General features: G+C 53.2%; 6 protein-coding genes across 6 annotated transcripts; 2 read left to right on the top strand and 4 right to left on the bottom strand.

Moving 5' to 3' along the window:
• Nucleotides 1-238: 238 nt before the first annotated feature.
• On the bottom strand, nt 239-2942 carry J4E92_002672 (uncharacterized protein; the record flags this gene model as incomplete). The annotated part of the gene is made up of 5 exons (XM_051494075.1): nt 239-1425; nt 1472-2522; nt 2570-2687; nt 2759-2790; nt 2892-2942. 5 exons carry the CDS (start codon nt 2940-2942, stop codon nt 239-241), a joined length of 2439 nt encoding a protein of 812 aa, XP_051355754.1.
• A 570-nt stretch (nt 2943-3512) lies between these two features.
• On the bottom strand, nt 3513-4562 carry J4E92_002671 (uncharacterized protein; the record flags this gene model as incomplete). Its single annotated transcript, XM_051494074.1, has 1 exon — nt 3513-4562. The coding sequence occupies one exon, from the start codon at nt 4560-4562 to the stop codon at nt 3513-3515; it is 1050 nt and encodes a 349-aa protein (XP_051355753.1).
• A 771-nt stretch (nt 4563-5333) lies between these two features.
• Nucleotides 5334-6928, bottom strand: J4E92_002670 (uncharacterized protein; the record flags this gene model as incomplete). Its single annotated transcript, XM_051494073.1, has 4 exons — nt 5334-5861; nt 5924-6167; nt 6214-6640; nt 6766-6928. 4 exons carry the CDS (start codon nt 6926-6928, stop codon nt 5334-5336), a joined length of 1362 nt encoding a protein of 453 aa, XP_051355752.1.
• A 741-nt stretch (nt 6929-7669) lies between these two features.
• Nucleotides 7670-10852, top strand: CYM1 (Mitochondrial presequence protease; the record flags this gene model as incomplete). Its single annotated transcript, XM_051494072.1, has 2 exons — nt 7670-8016; nt 8062-10852. 2 exons carry the CDS (start codon nt 7670-7672, stop codon nt 10850-10852), a joined length of 3138 nt encoding a protein of 1045 aa, XP_051355751.1.
• Nucleotides 10853-11407: 555 nt separating this feature from the next.
• On the bottom strand, nt 11408-12619 carry J4E92_002668 (uncharacterized protein; the record flags this gene model as incomplete). The annotated part of the gene is made up of 1 exon (XM_051494071.1): nt 11408-12619. One exon carries the CDS (start codon nt 12617-12619, stop codon nt 11408-11410), a length of 1212 nt encoding a protein of 403 aa, XP_051355750.1.
• An 895-nt stretch (nt 12620-13514) lies between these two features.
• J4E92_002667 (uncharacterized protein) lies at nt 13515-14570 on the top strand (the record flags this gene model as incomplete). The annotated part of the gene is made up of 1 exon (XM_051494070.1): nt 13515-14570. One exon carries the CDS (start codon nt 13515-13517, stop codon nt 14568-14570), a length of 1056 nt encoding a protein of 351 aa, XP_051355749.1.
• Nucleotides 14571-19316: the final 4746 nt, after the last annotated feature.

The following is a 19316-nucleotide window of genomic DNA, read 5'->3' as shown; positions in this document are numbered from 1 at the left end:
AGGAAAACGCATGTGTATGTAGGTATCCGATGAAATGGACAAACGCCGCGAATGTATGCCGTTAAAGCGCGAGAGCATGAAGATGAAGGCAAGAAGCGAAAGGAAGTGAACAACTACCACGCAGAAAGAAGAACAACGACCACAGTCCAAAAAGGGCCATGCTAGGCAGCCAACCCCCACATTCTCACCAAAATAACGTCAACCCTCCTCTTCAACTTCACATCGATTTTTCAAATCATCAAGCCTTCTCTTTGAACTTCTCCTTGGGCGGGGTCAACGGCCCGGGGGCTTCCTCCTCGATGAACTCGCCCTCACCCAACTTCCCGCCAAAAGTATCCACCTCTTCGACCTCCTCGTCTTCTTCCTCATCTTCCTCTGTGATGCCTAAAATCTCTCCGCTCCTGCGACCCTGTACACTCGTTCCCCGGCTCCCCATACCACCTTCTCCACTTCTACTCCTCCAGCCGCCGCTACCATTCGTCGAGCTGCCATTCAGACCTCCCGTATTAACATTAAGCATGGGGCCTTTGAAAGGGCTCTTCCTCCTCTTTGCGAAGACAAGACCCGGGGACTGCGGGGGAATACTGTTTCCGTTTCCGAAAGCGGCGCTAGATTCGTCAAGACCGGGTGGGAAGCCAGAACGTACAAGGCGGATGTTGGAAGGAAAGCTCGAGGAGGTGGGGGTGGCGGGGAGGACCTTGATGCTGTTGTGGGGGGATTTGGAGGGTTTGTGTGAGTGGCCGCTTGTGGAAACGGCGGGAGAAGCGAGAGAGGCGGAGGATGTGGATGAGGCTTTCGAGTGCGAGTGGTGGTGGTGTGGCATGCTGCGGATCGAGGATACAGATGACGAAGTGGACTTTCGACCGCGGAGACCACCAGACGAGCGACGGTATGAGGATCGTGGTGTTAATGGTGCTGGCGATGCTGAGAGCCTTCTCATGGATCCTGAGCCGTGTGTTGAGCCTCGGGGCCGCGGGCCAGGCATTTGTGGTGTGGGCGGAGACCTGGGGTTCGTGTGTACAGACGATCGATTCGCTGTACTCTGTCTTCGTGTTGAATCCGAGGACTTGCTTGGAGGTATCTTTGGGGACTGTCCGCTGCTGGCTTTCGAACCCGGCGATCGCGCTCGTTTCGACGTCTCTTTTATCCAATTTCGAAGTGTCAAAAGGTGATTGATGAAGGGCTGTTTCCGGCGTCGCTTAGGCACGAAGCCATTGGGAGAAAGAAGATCTGGATTGGTAGATACGACCTGTAGCATGCTGCTGCGTGAACGCCGCCTGTCGAGATCCTTCGCTGGTGGTGGCGGACGTGAGGATGAATGCGACTTCCGACCCCGACGGGTATCGATTGGAGGGAGCGGCTTGTCGTCGACTGTGAGATTGGGTGAGGTAATTAGCTCTGGCAGCTTTGGCAGTTCGGGAGCACCTGTCTCAAGTTAGAAGCGTTTCCTGACGTCCGCCGTGATACTCACCATGTAAGCTGCTTCGATTTGTGGTCCTGCCGCGACTCTTAGGCGTAGAGGGAGAGTGAATGCCTTCTTCGTCAGACTCTCTTATGGTAGGCGCAAGCTTGTCAAGTCGACTACTTGCAGCGCTCAGTCGCCGGAGGCTCTTAGCCTCTGCTTCTTTCTCTTTGCGCTTGCGTTCTCGCCTCTTTGCCTTGCGTTCCTCTTTTTCGAGCAACAGTGCCCACCAACCAGCTAACGAGTCGCATCTTTGGGCTAGCACGTTCTCAATCACCATGTCAATGTCCACCCCGGCAGCGCGCATGCGTTGCAATACCTCCTTCTCCAGCTCGGTCGAGAAAGGCGCCGGCTGTTGGAGCTTCAAGATCTCCTGCTGGCGGGGCGCATGTTCCGATAACCAAGGGTTCTGTAGTATGTCCGCCAGTGTAGGTCGCAAGATCGGCCGTTTGGATAGTAGCGACTGACACAACTCCTTCGCTTGCTGCGGGAAGTGCTCCGGATATTTGGGGTCCTCCTTCAGTATCTTGTTCTTCGTGACCATTTCGTCGTCGTCGTCAAAAGGCAGCTCGCCCACCAGAAGCGCGTAAAGAATGATGCCCAAACTCCAAACGTCCACCTTTTCGCCTGCGTACTTCTCGCCCTTGAGCATCTCCGGCGCGCTGTAGCAGATTGTTCCGCACCATGTCTGCAGGTAGTTGGACTTGCCCTCGTACTCGCGCGTGAAACCAAAGTCGACCAACTTCACGTCTCCGTGCTTGTCCAGCAGTATGTTCTCGAGCTTGAGGTCGCGATGGACGCACGACTTGTTGTGGACGTAGGTGACGGCGCCGACGAGCTGGGTGAAGATGCGCTGGACTCTGGCGGGCTCGAGGGCGCCCTTGGCCAGTAGGTAGTTGTAGAGCTCATCGCCCTGGCAGTACTCGAGTACCAGCCAGACGAGGTTCTCGGTGACTATGACCTCGTACAGGCGGGCTATGTGTGGGTGCGTGAATTGGCGGTGGTGATGGATCTCGCGCGCGAGGTTGGCGTCGTCCTTCTTCGCGCTCTTGAGCACGACCTGCTTGCGATCAGCGTGGTTCCTCGCAACCGTCCTGCCGGTGGTACCTTTGAGCCATTGCTGAGTTTGTGCGACGCCAAGTAAACCTTGCCAAAACTGCCCTTGCCTATAAGTTTCCCCAGTGTATAGTTGCCGACCGTCTTGAGATCAGTCGCGGCGAACTCACTGGCCCTGCGTCAGCAAATTGGAGCCGGTGAAACACGCAGCCGGCGCGCAAAAGCAAAGAAGAGACTTACTCGAGCAACTGTTTGTACGAATTCGCGAGCTGCTATAATTTGCGTCTCAGCATGCGTGTTGCAAACATGCGCCTGGGGGAATTGCTTGTTGCGGCGCACGAGCGTCGTTGGACGGCAGCGGGACGGGGCCTACCTTCTTCCTCTGGGCCTGAATCTCAGCCTGGGCTCTGAGATTTGACTGCATGGAATGATGCGCCGCTGCTCCGTGGTGTCGCCTGCGCAACCAGCGTCATCTATGGGTTGCAGGAGTTCGGACTGGCGAGCGCGCGCCGCGGAAGAGAGAGACGGCTCCGTATATGCCCTGGTGGCAGCGAAAGTGGAGAAGGCCGCAAACGCCAGGGGCCTAGGGCGTTCGAGATGTGCGAGGATAATAATACTAGCTTTGCGCCGACCGCGAGTGCGAAGAAGTGTATATTAATTGTGAATACTCCCAGGCGGACGGGGACTGGGCGTGCCGTCAGATCTCTCCTGAGCTTGCGGTGCTGCCATGGATTCGGGGAGCGCGATCCTGGTCGCAGATCACCCACATGCCGCTGCTCTGGGAAGGCGCAGGCACCACCACCACAATGCGACGCGACGTGGTTTGGACATCGTTCTCGTTTCGAGTGTACAAGTCAATAACGTTTGTGCAATGTGTTCTTCGACCGAGAGCCGGATGCATGTATGCGCTTCTTCCGACGTTGTGTTACACGGCAACCCAGGGACCGAGATGCAATGGACTGTTGTCAAGACACAAAAAATCTACTGTTATTATCTACAGTTTACTGCTCGGCCCTCCAATGTACGTCTGGCCGAGCTTCAGCATGTCGATCGCCTCTTGCACCATCTCGTCGACAATCTCCTTTGCGGGCTTGATATCGCCGATAACCCCCGCAACCTGGCCCATCAGGAACGGGATATCCACATCCTTCCCATCGTCCATGTCCTTCGCCAGCGGCACGACTCCCGCCTCCGTGAGCTTCTTGATCTCGTCCTCGCGCTCGTGCCACTCTTTGATGTAGTCGTTGTACCTGACGCGCAACGGTCGGCCACTGACAACCAGCGTCCGGCCTGTATCTGTGAAGTCGGCTGTGACCACGTTCTCCTTGTGCATTTGCGAGCAGCCCGCTTCAGTTGATGCCACGAATCGCGTGCCAACCCATACGCCCTGTGCGCCTTGCATCAAGCTGCTTGCCAGGCTGCGGCCGTTGTAGATGCCTCCCGCCGCCACTACAATAGCTGGCTGTCCGGTAAGAGGGCTCTTGTATTTGCGCGCGACGTCCACGACGGAGGGTATCAGGATGCTGTTCGCGATATCGCCGGTATGTCCTCCGCCTTCTCCACCCTGGGCGCATACGATATCCACACCTGCATCTAGTGCCTTTTTCGCATGTTTGGGGTGTCCGACCATGTTCATGATCAAGATGCCTGCTTCGTGAAGCCTCTTGATCGTCCGCTCGGGCGGTACACCAACAGCACTAACAAACAGCTTTGCGCCATTCTTGATTGTGACTTCGATGAGGTCATCGAGCTGTCCATGGGTGTAGTCATGGTTCGTCTTGCGTGCGCTGCCGCCGACTTGTGGGAGTGCGAGATCGACACCGAAGGGCAGGTTCTTGTCTCGGAGGTTTGACTTGAGGTCATCGATGATCGATTGGAGCTGTTCCGGTGTGTATCCGAGACCGCCAATTACACCTAGGCCACCAGCGTTCGACACGGCAGCTGCGAGGGGGCCACCAGAGGTGCGCGCCATGCCGGCGAGGATAATCGGATACTGGATGCCCAGCAGCTTCGAAAGCGGCGTCTGCAGTGCCGGCGGTGACATGACGGCGTAGGCTGTGGTCGCGGGTAGTTGATAATTGAAAGTAGATGGAGTAGGTCACGTCGGATAACGCGAACAAAGGTCTGAAGAGCGTGCCTCTGGCAGCAATGAAGCTATGTGTAACCGCATGGTGAGTATGGGAATGTGCATGCTAAATAGCGGCCGTGCCTACTGGCATCCTCGACTGCCAGGGGTTTTGCGGGGAAAACGTGGGTGCACGAGCCGAGGCATCTTAGCTCGACTCGATACATCGTTGCCATTGCCGAGATTCGCCCGTCGTGGACGGGATGAACATGCATGTTTGGTAGTCACAATAGGCATAGTATGGGAAATTTTCTGCTGGAGAGCACGATGATATGCATGTTGGAAATCATAATCCATACTATCGATGTTGTTATCAATAATCGGCTTCTCGCACTATACTCACGTATGCCAATTGCGGAGCACAAAGACGCTTCAATCAACATCTAAATCTGGCTCTTCTGGCTCCTCCGACTTCGCCGCATCGTTTGACAGAAGACGAGCAGTCTTGTCAGCCATTGCTTCCATTTCCGCATCGAACTGCGCAGTCACATCATCCCAATTCATCTGCTCCATGAGCTCGTCGAATGCTTGGTCAGTCATATCGAAGTCCGCAATAGACGGTAGGTCTGCATCATCCCAACTCCACTGCTTCACGATATCTCCGAGCGATTTCGAAGCCGCAGGCGGGACATCATTTGCAAATTGAGAAGACGTAGATGGGCCGAAGAGTGAGTCTCTATGATATTGCTATTAGCGTTTGACTCCATTCATTTGCCCATTAGCTTGTGCATGCCCGTTGACTTTTTCCTGCGCAGGTGTTGGCTGCGGCGGAGGTGGAGGGACAGGCCCGAATGGTCGATGCACAAGCGCCGGTTCAACACCGTCTTCTTCAGTGTCGTCGTCGTACTCTGCGCTATCTTCGTCCTCGTATTCGTACTCGCTCTCCGTAACTTCTTCATCCTCCTCGTCCTGCTCCTCGTGATCCAGCTCATGCATCGGAACCTGGCCTCGACCTTGTGCCTGCATTCCACGACACAGTGTTTCCAGGCGAGCGATCTTCTTCCGCTGGTCCTCAGCTTCCTTGGTCCGCCTGGCAAGCTCCTCTTGCATCTTTTGGCGCTCTTCCACCATCTCGCCAATATTACGGTTCGTAATATCCTTGTGGCGTTGCAGCGTCTGGTTCTCCTTTTCAAGACGCTTGGTTTTCTTTGACATCTCCTCCATCTCCTTGCGGAACGTGAGGAAGAGATCGTTCGAGTTGTTGAGCGTTTCCTCGACCTGCATCTGGTCAGTATTAACCATGATGATACAGACCAACGAGGGGTTAACGGGTTGCATACCTGTTTGAACTTCTCCACGTATATGTTGAGCTGCGTGCGTAGTTCCGTCTCGGTCTGCGAAAAGGTCGACACTTGGCGGGTCAACTGGTGCGACTTGGAAGATTCGGCTTCTTGTTGTTTGCGCTGCTGCTCTAGTCGGGCAGCGTGATACTGTATTTCGAGCTCTTTGAGTCGCAGCATCGAGTGGTATTGTAATTCGCGCAACTCGTACTGGTCAATGAACGACTTGAACTTCTGACGAAATCTGCTTTGTTAGTTCATACTCCTGAATTTGGTTGTGCCACACATACATTTCGTCCAGTTCTTGCTCGGCTTGATTCTGTGGTTCAGGCCCGTTCGCAGCTGCTATGCAATCGTCCACGTCATTCACCAGGTGTTCGAGACGCTCGTGTAGTTCTTGCCTGGCGGTGGATTCGCTAGATTCGAGCTTGTGTAGTTCGTCCTTGAGTTTCTTGTTTTCCTTTGCAAAGTCACGCGACAATTTGTCCAATTTGTCCTTCATTGTCGTAACCTTGTTCAACTCCGACCTTTGCGCGTCCTTTTCCTTCTGCAGCTGGTCCCCGCGCTTCTTCGCCTTTTGGTGTTCGCGTTCCGTGCGCTTCATATCGGAGAGGAGTTCGGTATATCGTTTCTGCACGACTTCGAGCCGGGACAGCGGGCCGTCCATGTTGGAGAGGAGCGAGGAGAGTTCGCGGTTTGCTTTCTTAACTTCGCGTTCTGTCCATGCCATACGTCAGCCAGCGATTCATTTGATAGGGCCCCAGTCTCGTGCTGTGCAGACATGGGCTGCGCCACCCAGAGTATCCCCTCCTCCACAGCTCCGTCGCAAGAGGTAGACGCACCGATTTCGAGTTCCTGCTCCTTGTCCCCGGCCTGGTCCAGTTCGAGCTGAGCAATCTTGGCCTGGATCTGCTTCTGCTGCTCCGAGGGGTCGGTCGCCTTCTTGCCTTTGCCCTTCTTAGCGGGCGCAGGCGCAGGCGCTGGGTTGTGCTGTGCGGGTGCCATGTTTGCAGGAGAGGCAGATGCACTGCGGCTGGCTTCGTGGTGAGGGCGGGACTGGGCAGACGTCGGCTGGCGCTGTTGGGCGACGGTTGCCATGAAGTCGTGACTCTTCCGTGTAGCGCCTCAGCTTGTGGATCCCCCGTGTTGCCTCCGACGGTTCCTCCACCTATGCACTCAGTCTCACGTGTCCCCAATGCAAGTCTCTAGGCAGTCCAGTGGCGCATTCGTCTGGCAGCAGCCGCCTGTCTACAATGCGCGTGGTGAGGATGCACGTCTTCCGCCGGCGTCTCGGGGCTGCTTCGGGTGAAAACAGGTGTGGAGCGCAGTGCAGGGGGCGTCAACGGGCGTGGTGTAGCAATATGTACAGTGTCGGGTCATGCAGTCGTCGGGGTCGGGTCGGGCAATGTCTCGTGGCGGGTGTTGAAGAGGAAGGAGGGGACGACGTCGGTGGTCTGGTCGATCGCGAAAGGCACAAGACACCTGGTAGTCTCCACAACGCCCACGAGCTTCAATATCGGACCCGACAGATGAGATCACTGGCAGGCTAGCCAATCCGACATGTCTCCAGCCGTATAACGCATCAACAGCCTGTCCAGGCGCACTCTTTCGTCTTAGTAATTTTGCGGGCTAATCTCTTTTGGTATGGGGTCCCTCGGCCAATCGGCGCGACAGGCGTCATCGATGGGGTGCCTCTGACATTTCTGAGGCTGCGCGGCACTCTGTCATCCACCCTCTATTCCAAACATGCTACGTTCCGTTGGTCGGCAGGTCCAAAGCCCTCGAAATGCCACGATAACCCCGCACCGACTATCGACCTTGCCTCGACGTGGATATGCCGCTATTACCGATGTCTCCAACTTTCCCAATGTCGGCGAGCAGCTGCACGGCTTCACCCTCAAGCGCGTCAAGCAGGTGCCGGAGCTCGAGTTGACCGCTTTACATCTCCAGCATGACAAGACTGGCGCCGAATATCTGCACATTGCCCGCGAGGATGCGAACAATGTCTTTTCGATTGGCTTCAAGACCAACCCACCAGATGCCACCGGAGTGCCACACATCCTCGAGCATACGACGTTGTGCGGGAGTGAGAAGTATGCCACCTTTTCGTTACAACCAATGTGTCGCTGACAACCCAGGTACCCCATCCGCGACCCCTTCTTCAAGATGCTTCCCCGCTCGCTTTCCAACTTCATGAACGCCTGGACCTTTCCCGACCACACTGGCTACCCGTTCGCCACGACAAACGCGCAAGATTTCAAAAACCTCATGTCCGTATACCTCGATGCGACGCTACACCCGTTACTGAAGGAGAATGACTTTACCCAAGAGGGGTGGCGGTTGGGTCCTGAGAACCCGCTGGCAAAAGAGTCGGAGGACCCCAACGCGAAGCGCATCGTTTTCAAGGGCGTGGTATACAATGAAATGAAGGGCCAGATGTCGGATGCAAGCTACCTGTTCTACACCAAATTCCAAGATCACCTATACCCGGCCATCAACAATTCCGGTGGCGACCCGCAGAAGATTACCGACCTGACTTGGCAACAGCTACGGAAATTCCACGCCGACCACTATCATCCCAGCAATGCCAAGATTCTCACGTACGGAGACATGCCTTTGGTGGAGCATCTGAAGGAGGTGGACAGTCGCTTGAACGGTTTTGACAAGATAGCCGTGGATCAGGAAGTGAAGGCTCCAATAACTCTGGACGGCCCCAAGCAAGTCACGGTTGCGGGACCTCTTGACCCACTGGTACCTCAGGACAGGCAGTACAAGACTTCGGTTACATGGTTGATGGGCGACACTGCAGACGCCGTAGAGAACTTTGCGCTGGGAGTACTGAGCAGTCTGCTTATGAGCGGCTACGGCTCGCCTCTCTACCGCAATCTTGTAGAATCTGGACTTGGTGCTGATTTCAGTGCGAATACTGGCTATGACAGCGCTGGACGACGAGGTGTCTTGTCCATTGGGTTGGACGCCGTCAAAGCGGATGATGTGAACAAGGTCCGCGAGACCATTGCGGAGACCTTACTCGAGGTGCGCAAAAACGGCTTCGACAAGATCAAGGTCGATGGTATCCTACATCAGCTGGAGCTCTCGCTCAAGCACAAGACTGCCAACTTTGGGATGGGCATCCTCCAAAGACTAAAGCCTGGCTGGTTCAACGGTATCGACCCAATGGAGGCCCTCGCTTGGCAAGAAACGGTCAACGCTTTCCAGAAGAAGTACGCTGAAGGCAACTATTTGGAGAGCCTGATTGAAAAGTACCTACTCACCGACAAAACCCTGACCTTCACCATCCAGCCATCGGAGACGTTCAGCCAGGAACTCGTCGATGAAGAAAGCCAACGATTAGCGGCAAAGATTGCAGAGACCACGAAGCAGTTCCCAAGCGAGCAGGAGGCGCAGAAGTACCTGGAAGAGCGAGAGCTTCAGCTATTGGAAGTCCAAGAGAAAGCCAGAAACGAAGATTTGAGCTGTTTGCCCACTGTTCACGTCAAGGATATTCCTCGAGAAAAGGAGAGGAAGCCACTGCGACATACTCAGCTGGATGGCGTGAAGGTCCAGTGGCGCGAGGCACCCACCAACGGTCTGACGTACTTCCGTGCTGTGCACAGATTACAGGATCTCCCCGACGAGTTACGAGAGATGATCCCGCTATTCACCAGCGCCATCATGCGCCTTGGTACCAAAGACAAGACGATGGAACAACTTGAGGAACTGATCAAGCTGAAGACTGGAGGTATCTCCGTAGGGTACCACTCTTCACAGTCACCCTTGTCGCTCGACGCGTACGAAGAAGGTATGGCATTTTCCGGCTACGCTTTCGACCGTAACATACCCGACATGTACGAACTCCTACGGACTATCATACAAGAGACGGACTTTGATGGGCTTGAAGCGGGCAAGAAGATCCGAGAGCTCCTGCAGAGTGCGGCAAGTGGTGCCATCAACTCGATCGCAGAGTCTGGTCATTCTTATGCCATGAAGTTCGCTGAAGCTGGAATCAGTCCTGTGAGCCGATTAGCAGAAGAAACCGGGGGTCTCACCCAAGTCAAGGTTATGACAGCTCTCGCATCGCAAGAGTCGCTAGACGATGTCATCAAGAAACTCAAAGCTATCCAATCTTTCACTATCGCGAACAGCAACCAGCTCCGCGTAGCGATCAACTGCGGTAGCGAGAGCTCAACACCAAACCAGGAGGCACTACATCGCTTCTTGAACACATTACCCAAGGACGTCTCTGTGCCCTCGACGTCCCAGCAAAAGCAGTATCCTCGCAACGCCAAGTCCTTCTTCCCTTTGCCATACCAAGTCTACTACTCCGCCCGCGCTGTCCCGACAGTGGCCTACGCCGACGCCTCCAGCGCACCTCTCGAGATCCTCGCGAAGCTCCTTACCTTCAAGCAACTTCACCCAGAGATTCGCGAGAAAGGTGGCGCATACGGCGGTGGTGCCTACGCACGTAGCATCGGCGGTCTCTTCGGCATGTACTCATACCGCGATCCCAATCCGCAGAACAGTATGAAGATCATGGCCGAAGCAGGGCAATGGGCGCGCGACCGCGCATGGACACCTCAGGATCTTGAAGAAGCCAAGCTAAGTGCATTCCAAGGATACGATGCGCCACAAAGTGTCAGTCGCGAGGGAATGAGGCTGTTCCTGTCTGGCGTCACAGACGATATGCTGCAGACGCGTCGCGAACGCCTCCTCGACGTCACAGCTGAGCAGGTACAAGCCGTAGCCGACCAGTTCCTCGTCAAGGGCGCCGAGAGCAGTGTAGCTATCTTGGGCGAGCGGAAAGACTGGGTCAAAGAGAATGATGGCTGGCAGTTCAGAGACCTGGGTATGTCGGAAACTGCAAAGGCCGCTGAGGAAGCTGAGGGTATCGCGCAAAAGGAAGACGACGTGCCGGCTATCGCAAGCTGAGAATTTCGATCGACGGTTTAATGATTGTATAAGTAAATGTATGATATGAGGTATGAGACGCTAGCATCATCGGCGTTGGTAAGTTGAATGCATAGCGCGGTGTCATCGCTCCTTCCTCCTGTGCCATCTCATCTTACTGCTGTCTATCTTATCGTCGCCGGTCATACCTTCCGCCGCTCCGTGCGTCGGCCAAAGCATCTCTCTACGCGTTACTCTCAGTCCCTTTCACCAGCGCAACGAACAGAACCCAGAGGGACCACGCACTCTCTTCCATTGCTGGTTCGCTCTGCCCCTTCAAGTATGAGGGATTGTGCGCCAGAACAATCGTTGTGCCATCTACCCAGTCTGCTCCTTGGCCGTAAAACGTCGAGGAGTGGAGCTTGGGAAGGGGCATTGAGCACCTGCTTTCAGACCTACCTGTATCGAGCGAGACTCTTCTCCTGGTAGACTAAATGTGGGGGTACATCAAACTGGCTATGACTGTCGCAGAGGGAAAGACTCGTTGCATTTGGGTATCTAGTTATATACAATTTACATCCGTCTCTTCATCCAAGTTCATAATTCCAGCTGCTCCTCATCCTGCATCTGCCGCTCCTTCTCCCTTACCTCTGTCGCCTTGAGAATAAGGCGACGGTAATCTAGAACAGCCTGTTCCAGCTCCTTCCGCTTCAGCGCCTCGTGGTCTGAATGCGCGACGAAGATGGAGCCGGGACCGTACAGGTACCTCTTGTGGTCACCAGAGAGATGCGGCACATCCGTTCCGTAGTTGACAGTCAACGTCTCGAAGCCCTCAATGTCGCAGTTTATGTTCACCACGCCGTATGCCTCGCCGCCCCATTGTACGTCCAGATCGCCACCTTCCTTCTGCGCAAAGGCTTTGACGTCTTTGAGCGCGTCGAGGATTTGTCCGCGTATGACATCGGGGGTGCCGGCTGCGATGCGCGTAGCGATGTTCGCGGTTGCGGTTTCGGCGACGACGTTGGCTGCGACTCCGCCTTGTATGCGCCCGAAGTTCATGGTCGTGTTGCCGTATTTCGTGCTCCATGGGAGGTGTTCCCGCAGCTTGAGGAGCTCGCCCAGTGCTTGTACCATGATGTCGTTTGCGCTTACGCCTAGCCACGGGTATCCTGAGTGTGCCGCCTTGCCTGTCGCTTTGACCTCGAAGCCTAGCATGCCCTTGTGTCCACAGACTAGCTTCGCCTCGGTGGGTTCGCCAAAGATGACGATTTCGTGGGAGGATGGGCGTTTGTCCCAGTTGCTGAATGCGCGCATGCCGTCGCCGCCTGTTTCTTCGCCGACGACAAAGAGCAGCGATATATCCTCCTGTAGATGTTCTCGTATACCTTGGGCGGCGATTATCATGGGTGCGACGCTGCCTTTCGCATCCACGCTGCCCCTGCCGCCAATGATATCGGTCGTCTCATTGTAGTAATACGGCCAGTATGGAGGTACGACATCGATGTGCGAGGATAGGAGGATGGTTGTTTCGCGCTTGCTGCCGTAGGCTAGGAGATTGTATCGGTCTTTGGATGCTTCCTGCTTCTCGACGGTCCAATTGTGCGCGCGGAGGTATTTGGTAAGCCAATCGCCAACGTTTTCTTCGTTCCCGGAAATGGATTCAATTTCTACGAGCTTGCGGTGGAGGTATAGAAGATCTTTGGAGGCGGATGGATCAAGGACGGATGGCTCGAGCGGACTCTGAGCTGGTGGAGCCGTAGCGAGAACGCCGATGGCTAGAGGAAGAAACGATAGCGTTCGCAGTATCATGTTGAGATTTCATACGCAATTTGTGCCTTAGTTGAGGTTTGTGTTGTGTTGAGGGGCATTGGACAGCTAGGTGCTTGGGAGCTCCCCAGCCATCTTCGAGCCCGGTGACGCCAGCCGGCCTCACTACTTACTGCACATTGCCGCGCTACCGCACACCTATCGCCATGCGCTCCATGTCCGCCAGTCCTCATCCCCTAGGCACGTCAGTATATCTGCGCATCACCCGTAGCACAGGTTAGGGCCATGTCGAATCTGTCACGTAGGATGTTTTCTCAAGCACGACTACAGCCTCATTTGTAGATGCGTCGGCAACGCGCTTCCGAGATTTCGCCTTGGGTGTCCGATGTGCTTCACCACGCGCCCGGGCTATTTCGAAGACCCTCGCAAGGCAAACATATACCTGTGAGACATGTCACTACCCTGACATCGGAGAATGTCTCCTATGGAGCCACGCGCCAGGCTGCAAGCCAGTAAGCGCTCACTGATAGCCCGCGTCGTTCCAGCACAGTGGCACAGCTGCGCACACTTTCTGAATAGTAGCCTATGGTCTCATACTTACTCATCATATTTCGATCGGCTCAGCCTTGGGTTTCTTTGATAGTCGAATCGTTAACTTCTCGCTCTCGTTCAATTTCTGGAGTTACCACCGACTCACAAAGCGTAAGCACTTCCGATGCCATGATAGGGAGTGTATATGCTGGTGAAAAGCTTATACTTATTGCATTCTAGACCATCATTTTCGGAGACAATGGATGCAGAACAATCGATAGATCAAGTCGACCTTGCCAGAAACCAGTCTACGAATCAGTCTCTACATCTTGGAAACCGAAAGTCGTTCGCGCGTAACGTCGCCAATGCCTGCAAGAGGCACACAAGGCCTACCCGGAACTACAACATGGATCGCGGTCACAAGGCTTATGGCAAACAATGGCCCCGAACTTTCAATGTCCCACGAAGCTGCGGCGATCATCCCCTTTGCCAGGCCTTCAAAGATGATGAGATTGCAGAAGAGCCAAACAACAACGACAGTATCCGCGATGATGACGCAGACAGTCGATCGGATGACTTCTTGGACACATTCTTTGGAGGTCTTGCTGGCTCCATACCATCATGGGAAGCACAAGCCGTGGAAAAATATTGTTTGGAAGAGAAGACACAGTCAGCAACTATACGTCAATTCGAAACCTGGGCGTGGGTCGACGATCGGGAATTTCCGAGTGGACGAAACCGAGCATACCCAAAAGGTCTGAGTGCAAAGGAACTACGTGCAGTGTTGCTACGGGACCGATACGGACACCACGACTTGCCGAACGCTGATCGACGGTTGATATACATCTCCAAGCTTACTCCACGGTTCTTAAGCGTCTTAGCGGGAACTGCATGGGGCCATCAAGAAGAAGCGCTCCGTGATGCTATCTGCAAGCACATTGCTTCGGAAACGTCGTTTCGAGTACACATACCCATGAATGGCTTCAAGACCTATCGTCTGGAATTTCATCTCGCATACTTAGTAATGCGCAAGAAAGACACCTTTGCTCGTTCAAGTGCTTCCGCGAGTGGTACACAAAGGAACCTCGCGACCGACCTATCATTCCTGAATCCTTCAACTTCCAGTGGAGACGTACCTTCGTACTACATGTACAAGGCACATATAAGCATCGTCGTGTGTGGGTGGAGTGATACCCAGTGGACTGGGTACGCCTTTGCCAACACAGGCCTTCCCGAGGAACCCTTTGTAGAACAAGACGAGGAAGAGCCAAAACAGGACCTCTTCGCGGCAGACAGAGATGATGACTGTGTCCAGGATGCCGACGCGCCAAATTGGGATGCAAGAAAGTACTGGCTACAGATAGTTGCGATCAGGTGCGAATTGATCCGCAAGGAGTGGACGTTCTTGGTCCGTACCATCGAAGAAAAAGTGCACAAGTCGGTAAGACCCATACATCCATGAACTGCTTAAGTCTGGCGTCTGCTGATGGGATGCTAGAGAGAAACCGATGCATATAGTCTTGGCTTCGGCCGAGCAAGTGTGGACTCCAAAGATATCCAAAACTCCCTCGAGTGGACTCTGCAAACTATGCAATTACTGCGCAGGCTTCGAGACTCCCTTTCTCTGACCCTCAGAGCCTACATACGATTCCAGGAGCCTAGCGGTGACATACGCTACTTCTCCAGTACTCCAGACTATCCAGGTACTCCAGAGTTGTCAGCGATTCAAGGTAGCATCAAAGAGACCTTCGAAAAGCTTAGAGACCTTTATTCAAGCCTGAGCTCGCTCGACGATTCTTGCAAGCGCTTCGCCGCTCACGTCAGTCAAGTATCCCAGCAAGGTCGTGCGCCATAGCTTACACTTCACAGCTCGGACGAATGTTGAGCCTCGAGAGTAATCGACTTACCGCGGCAAGCAACGAGGCCAGTATAGAAAGTAATAGATTGAACTTTGAGAGTTTCAAGCTTAATGAAGAATCTCGTAACCTCAATCTCCGGACCAGTAATCTCAACGATGCGCTACGAGAACTGAACGAAAAGGCAACTGCAGCCGCATGCGCGAACCAAGAAGATGCGGCGAAAACCAGCCGCAGTACCCGTGTCAACGTGGAGGTTCGTACGAGAACTTATCTTTAGTGGGAAACGAGGTTTAGTAACAACTACGCAGCTTCTTCTGTTTACTACGCCATTCGGGATGGTGCTTCAGTATTTTGGATCTGAGACGGATATTTTCGCCTTCAACCGCAACCCGAAGACGTTTGTGATGGCTACTATCATATTGATGGCCGTCTTGCGTATCTTGACGTTGCTCCTCGAGCATGCACATTTTTTGCTGAAGTTCATGCCATGGGCAACGGTTACCCCACAGGTACAACTGTCAGCCCGCAAGGATAGCCGCAGTAGGTCAATTCGTGATGCGTCAGGCACCCAATTCTGATTTAGGCAGATATCCAGGGCCTACCACTACAGTCTGTCTAGAGTCAGCGGTACATATAGCCTAAGATAGGTAAGGGGCTGGCTGTTTGTAGATCGAACTTGACAACCAGTCTGATAAGGGAAATGAAGGTGTTTCTGTTGCATATGGATGCAAAATCTCGTACCAGATGCACACAACTGATAAGAGACAAGAATCTTCAATTTCTTTCAGATCCCCAAGGCGTTTACCGCCCCGTCCCGCTCTTTACCCAGAGGGGTGCAACGCTATGCGCCAAGACATCACTCTGCATGAACGTGCATGAGGACTACGCCACCAACGCTATCGAACGTGGGGTGTAGTCGCTGCTCATCTCTTCTCGTTTGCACAAGGTTTCACGATCGACGGAGTGCTTGCTCAGCATCACCGAACGTGTTCCAAAGACAGAGGAGTTCCACGAAGCAATATATACACAAACAATCTGTGTCATAAATAATTGCTTGTTCTCGTTAGCTTCCGTCGGGTGGAGCAACTTCTAAGGCTATATTCTTTATGCGTTGGCGAGCATCCATCACCTGCCAAAGCAGAGATCGATCATATCTAGGTACAAAATCTTAGGTTCACCCATTGAATATAAATGTACTCTAACTTAACCAACCAATAGGAGTATATCTTCATACTGAATTGAGAAATTACAAAACGCTGCACACGAACACGGAAATGAAAAGGTCATCTCCATCTACAGTGATTGGAAGACAATTGCTGACCAAAATACGGTCAGACGCGCTCGCTGAATGCTTGTGTAATCAGCTGATAGAACATCTTTATAGAGCAGTACATCTACCTTTCCGAACTCGCGTATGGCTGCACACAAACGAGGAAAAGCTCAAACTCACGATACCAGGCACGCAAGCGGCATGTGTATATCTGGCAGTGTGTAAGTGCATCTTGTGTACGAGCGAGAATTTGCCTAACCATACATTGCAGTGTAGCTGCGGCTATTCGTCGATTCCCATCTCGAGTGGAGGGTGCCCGGGCTGTGGTAAAGGAAGATGTGCTTACTGCACAACTACACGAATCCAATTACGACCCCATACACCACTCTTGAACTTCGCGTTTCGACATCACCGGAAGAAATAGCCATATGGAAGCCTCGGAAACTGCCTAGCAGAAGAGACGGGCCATGATTTGTATAGCAGTCAGCCTGTGTGAGGGAATCTGAGAAACAGATGGAGATCACGTAGCGCGGGAGGAGGCTCTACGTCCCCGTATGAATTGGATCAGTAGGAAAGAACCCAGCCGAACTCATACGGGAAGTGTAGGTTGAGGCTAGCGCGGAGCTACAACAAAGTGTTATACCTAGGTGTCGATCCTCTCAATACACTGCTCAAGTACAGAGCTGCGCATGACATACCTGATACAGTGAAGAAAATTAGGCTCTTAGGTATTGGTAATAAGATTGAACGACTCAACATGCGAGCAATCCCATGATCTTTTACTTTGTAGCCCGAGCTTCAACTGATCAGTTGGAAGCGAAAGCCGACCTTTAACACCAGGACTGCGAATACTTTTACCCGTCACGCGCGATGAGCATCTGTTTAGCCATGAAGCAATTTAAGTTCCTGTGAATGTAGCGGGTATGATTGAGACTGATGAGATGTTACGTTGACAAAGGAACAGTCGCACGAGCTCGCCTCGGAAGAAGTTTATAGTTTCTTGCACGGACCACGCTAGCGCCACGCTAGTCTCACTCACGGTGGAGGTCGTGGTTCAATCAATCCGTCACATCCCCACCGTCTATGCACATATCGTATTTATTTGGCTTGCTCCTGACAAGATTGCTATCTACTCAGTCTTGCAGTTCCCTGGAAACTAGGTAACCTCGCTGGCTCACCTTCTTCCAACACCAAACGACAATTTACGAGGGGTTCGATCAATTGTATACTTAGACCCTCACAGGCGCCCCAGACTGACGAATTCTACATCACTTTCTCTTTTCGTTTGGATGTCGTCGTGGTGTATTTCCAAGGTTTAGTGAGGGGTGAAGATGCTAGTATGTCTTCACATGCTGCTCTAACAATCGGGTGGCAAATTCTCAAGAGACGTTAGCTCCACCATCCAATACGACGAATACTATCGAGGAGGAACCTTGGAACTGACCACTCATCATTACAATCCCGCTACTGCCATGTTGCGCAGAAGTGCGGGATCGCAGGGTCAGCCTTAGAGCCCAACGTTCTGTGTCCTAGGCCATTACGCTCTTTCGGATGTTCCAGCAGAAGAGATCGGTACGATAACTGCAGCTCAGCCCAGCGGCATATGTGCATATGGCTTCATTCTTGTTGGTAAAAGGAAGACACAAGAGTTTGCTACACTGCGTATCGGAGATAAGCGCCACTCAGCCTTGCTGGTGGCGTATGAAGTACGGAGTCTACATTCGGGATCCCGATGACGCCCTTCATGCAGGTCAGCCCTTGAGACGCCAATCTTTTGCTGCCCAACTTCGTCATAACGAAGGTTGATCCTGTAATATCCAGAGCCTATATTGGGTTCTTCGAGCACAGCATACTCGAGACTACCGTTGACTGCAGCTGCTGGTTGTGTGTTCTTGCTGGCACCACTCACGTCACCACAAGGCCGAGATATCCTATAAAACTACAGCTATGGAGTCGCATCAAGAACAAGGCAAACAAGGCCTTATTAATGGTCCTGTGATCACAGTGCCAAAACGCCAAAACACGTGTACGAATAGCGAGACCTGCTCTCTGGTCACAACGCTAAGACACGAAGGACGTTGCTGGCTCTAGTTGGTTGGAGAATATGATACGGGATAACACGGCATCGAGGGCCTCATTACATTGCATCCCCAGTATGAGCGATAAGACGATCAGCCAGAAGTATATGAAGAGCACCACGAACTGGCTTGTTGAAGTCCGGATGGTCTTTTTCGCGACCTTCTCGGCACCTATGAAGTTTCTTAATATTTCGAAAGCCTACCGGTTCAATATGCACAAGCATCTACGCACAGCATCATCATATGCGAGATATTTCAGCTGTATATTACGATCTTGATAGGGGCTCTATAATCGCGCAGTGAGTGCAGAGCGGTATCTCTTTTCGATGTCTCATCAAGGCCTTGACTGGGGATTGGAGATCGCAAGCGAAGATCGGACCACAATATGACACTCTCGAAACGTGGATGCTGGGCAACGGCCGCTTCATTTCGGCTAACACGAAATGCAGATCCCCATGGCTTACAATCCAGGACCTGTGCCTACTCCAGGCCCTCGGCGTTTCTCGCGACAATGGCCACAAGTCTTCAACGATGAAAGGAAACCTTTAGAGCTCTATCCATGGATGAAAAAACTGCGCGAAATTGCACTGCGCGAACGTTCGGGGCGACATGATGGTATCGAACTGTTCATGCGGCAATACGATGACGGCAAAACACCATCGCGCGTTAAGGCTGTGGTCGACTACTGCTGCGGCTTTGGCGAAGACCAGTTCAGGGATACCAAAACGATGAGACAGGGTAACGCATGGCTGGACGACAGAGCTGCTCCGCCTGCTCCAATGTCTGCTCATATAAGGCACACGGCCGCTTCGAACGACTTATCTTTGCGACAACCAAACGCCGAGTGTGATATCACCGATGCCCACTCCCAACATCCGCTGGCTTCATCGCAAGACACAGTGCTTATGACTAGGTCCTACGACGAACGTCTGACCGCGTGGGACTTGAGACGCCATCTCCACGTCAACCGATTCAATCACGATCGGTTCGAAGATGCAGAC

The sequence above is a fragment of the Alternaria infectoria genome, assembly GCF_024043175.1.
Source record: "Alternaria infectoria strain BMP 0036 chromosome Unknown scaffold_3, whole genome shotgun sequence".
Classification (NCBI taxonomy): domain Eukaryota; kingdom Fungi; phylum Ascomycota; class Dothideomycetes; order Pleosporales; family Pleosporaceae; genus Alternaria; species Alternaria infectoria.
Note: the sequence above shows the minus strand (reverse complement) of the source record. Positions and strands in the feature narration are given on the sequence as shown.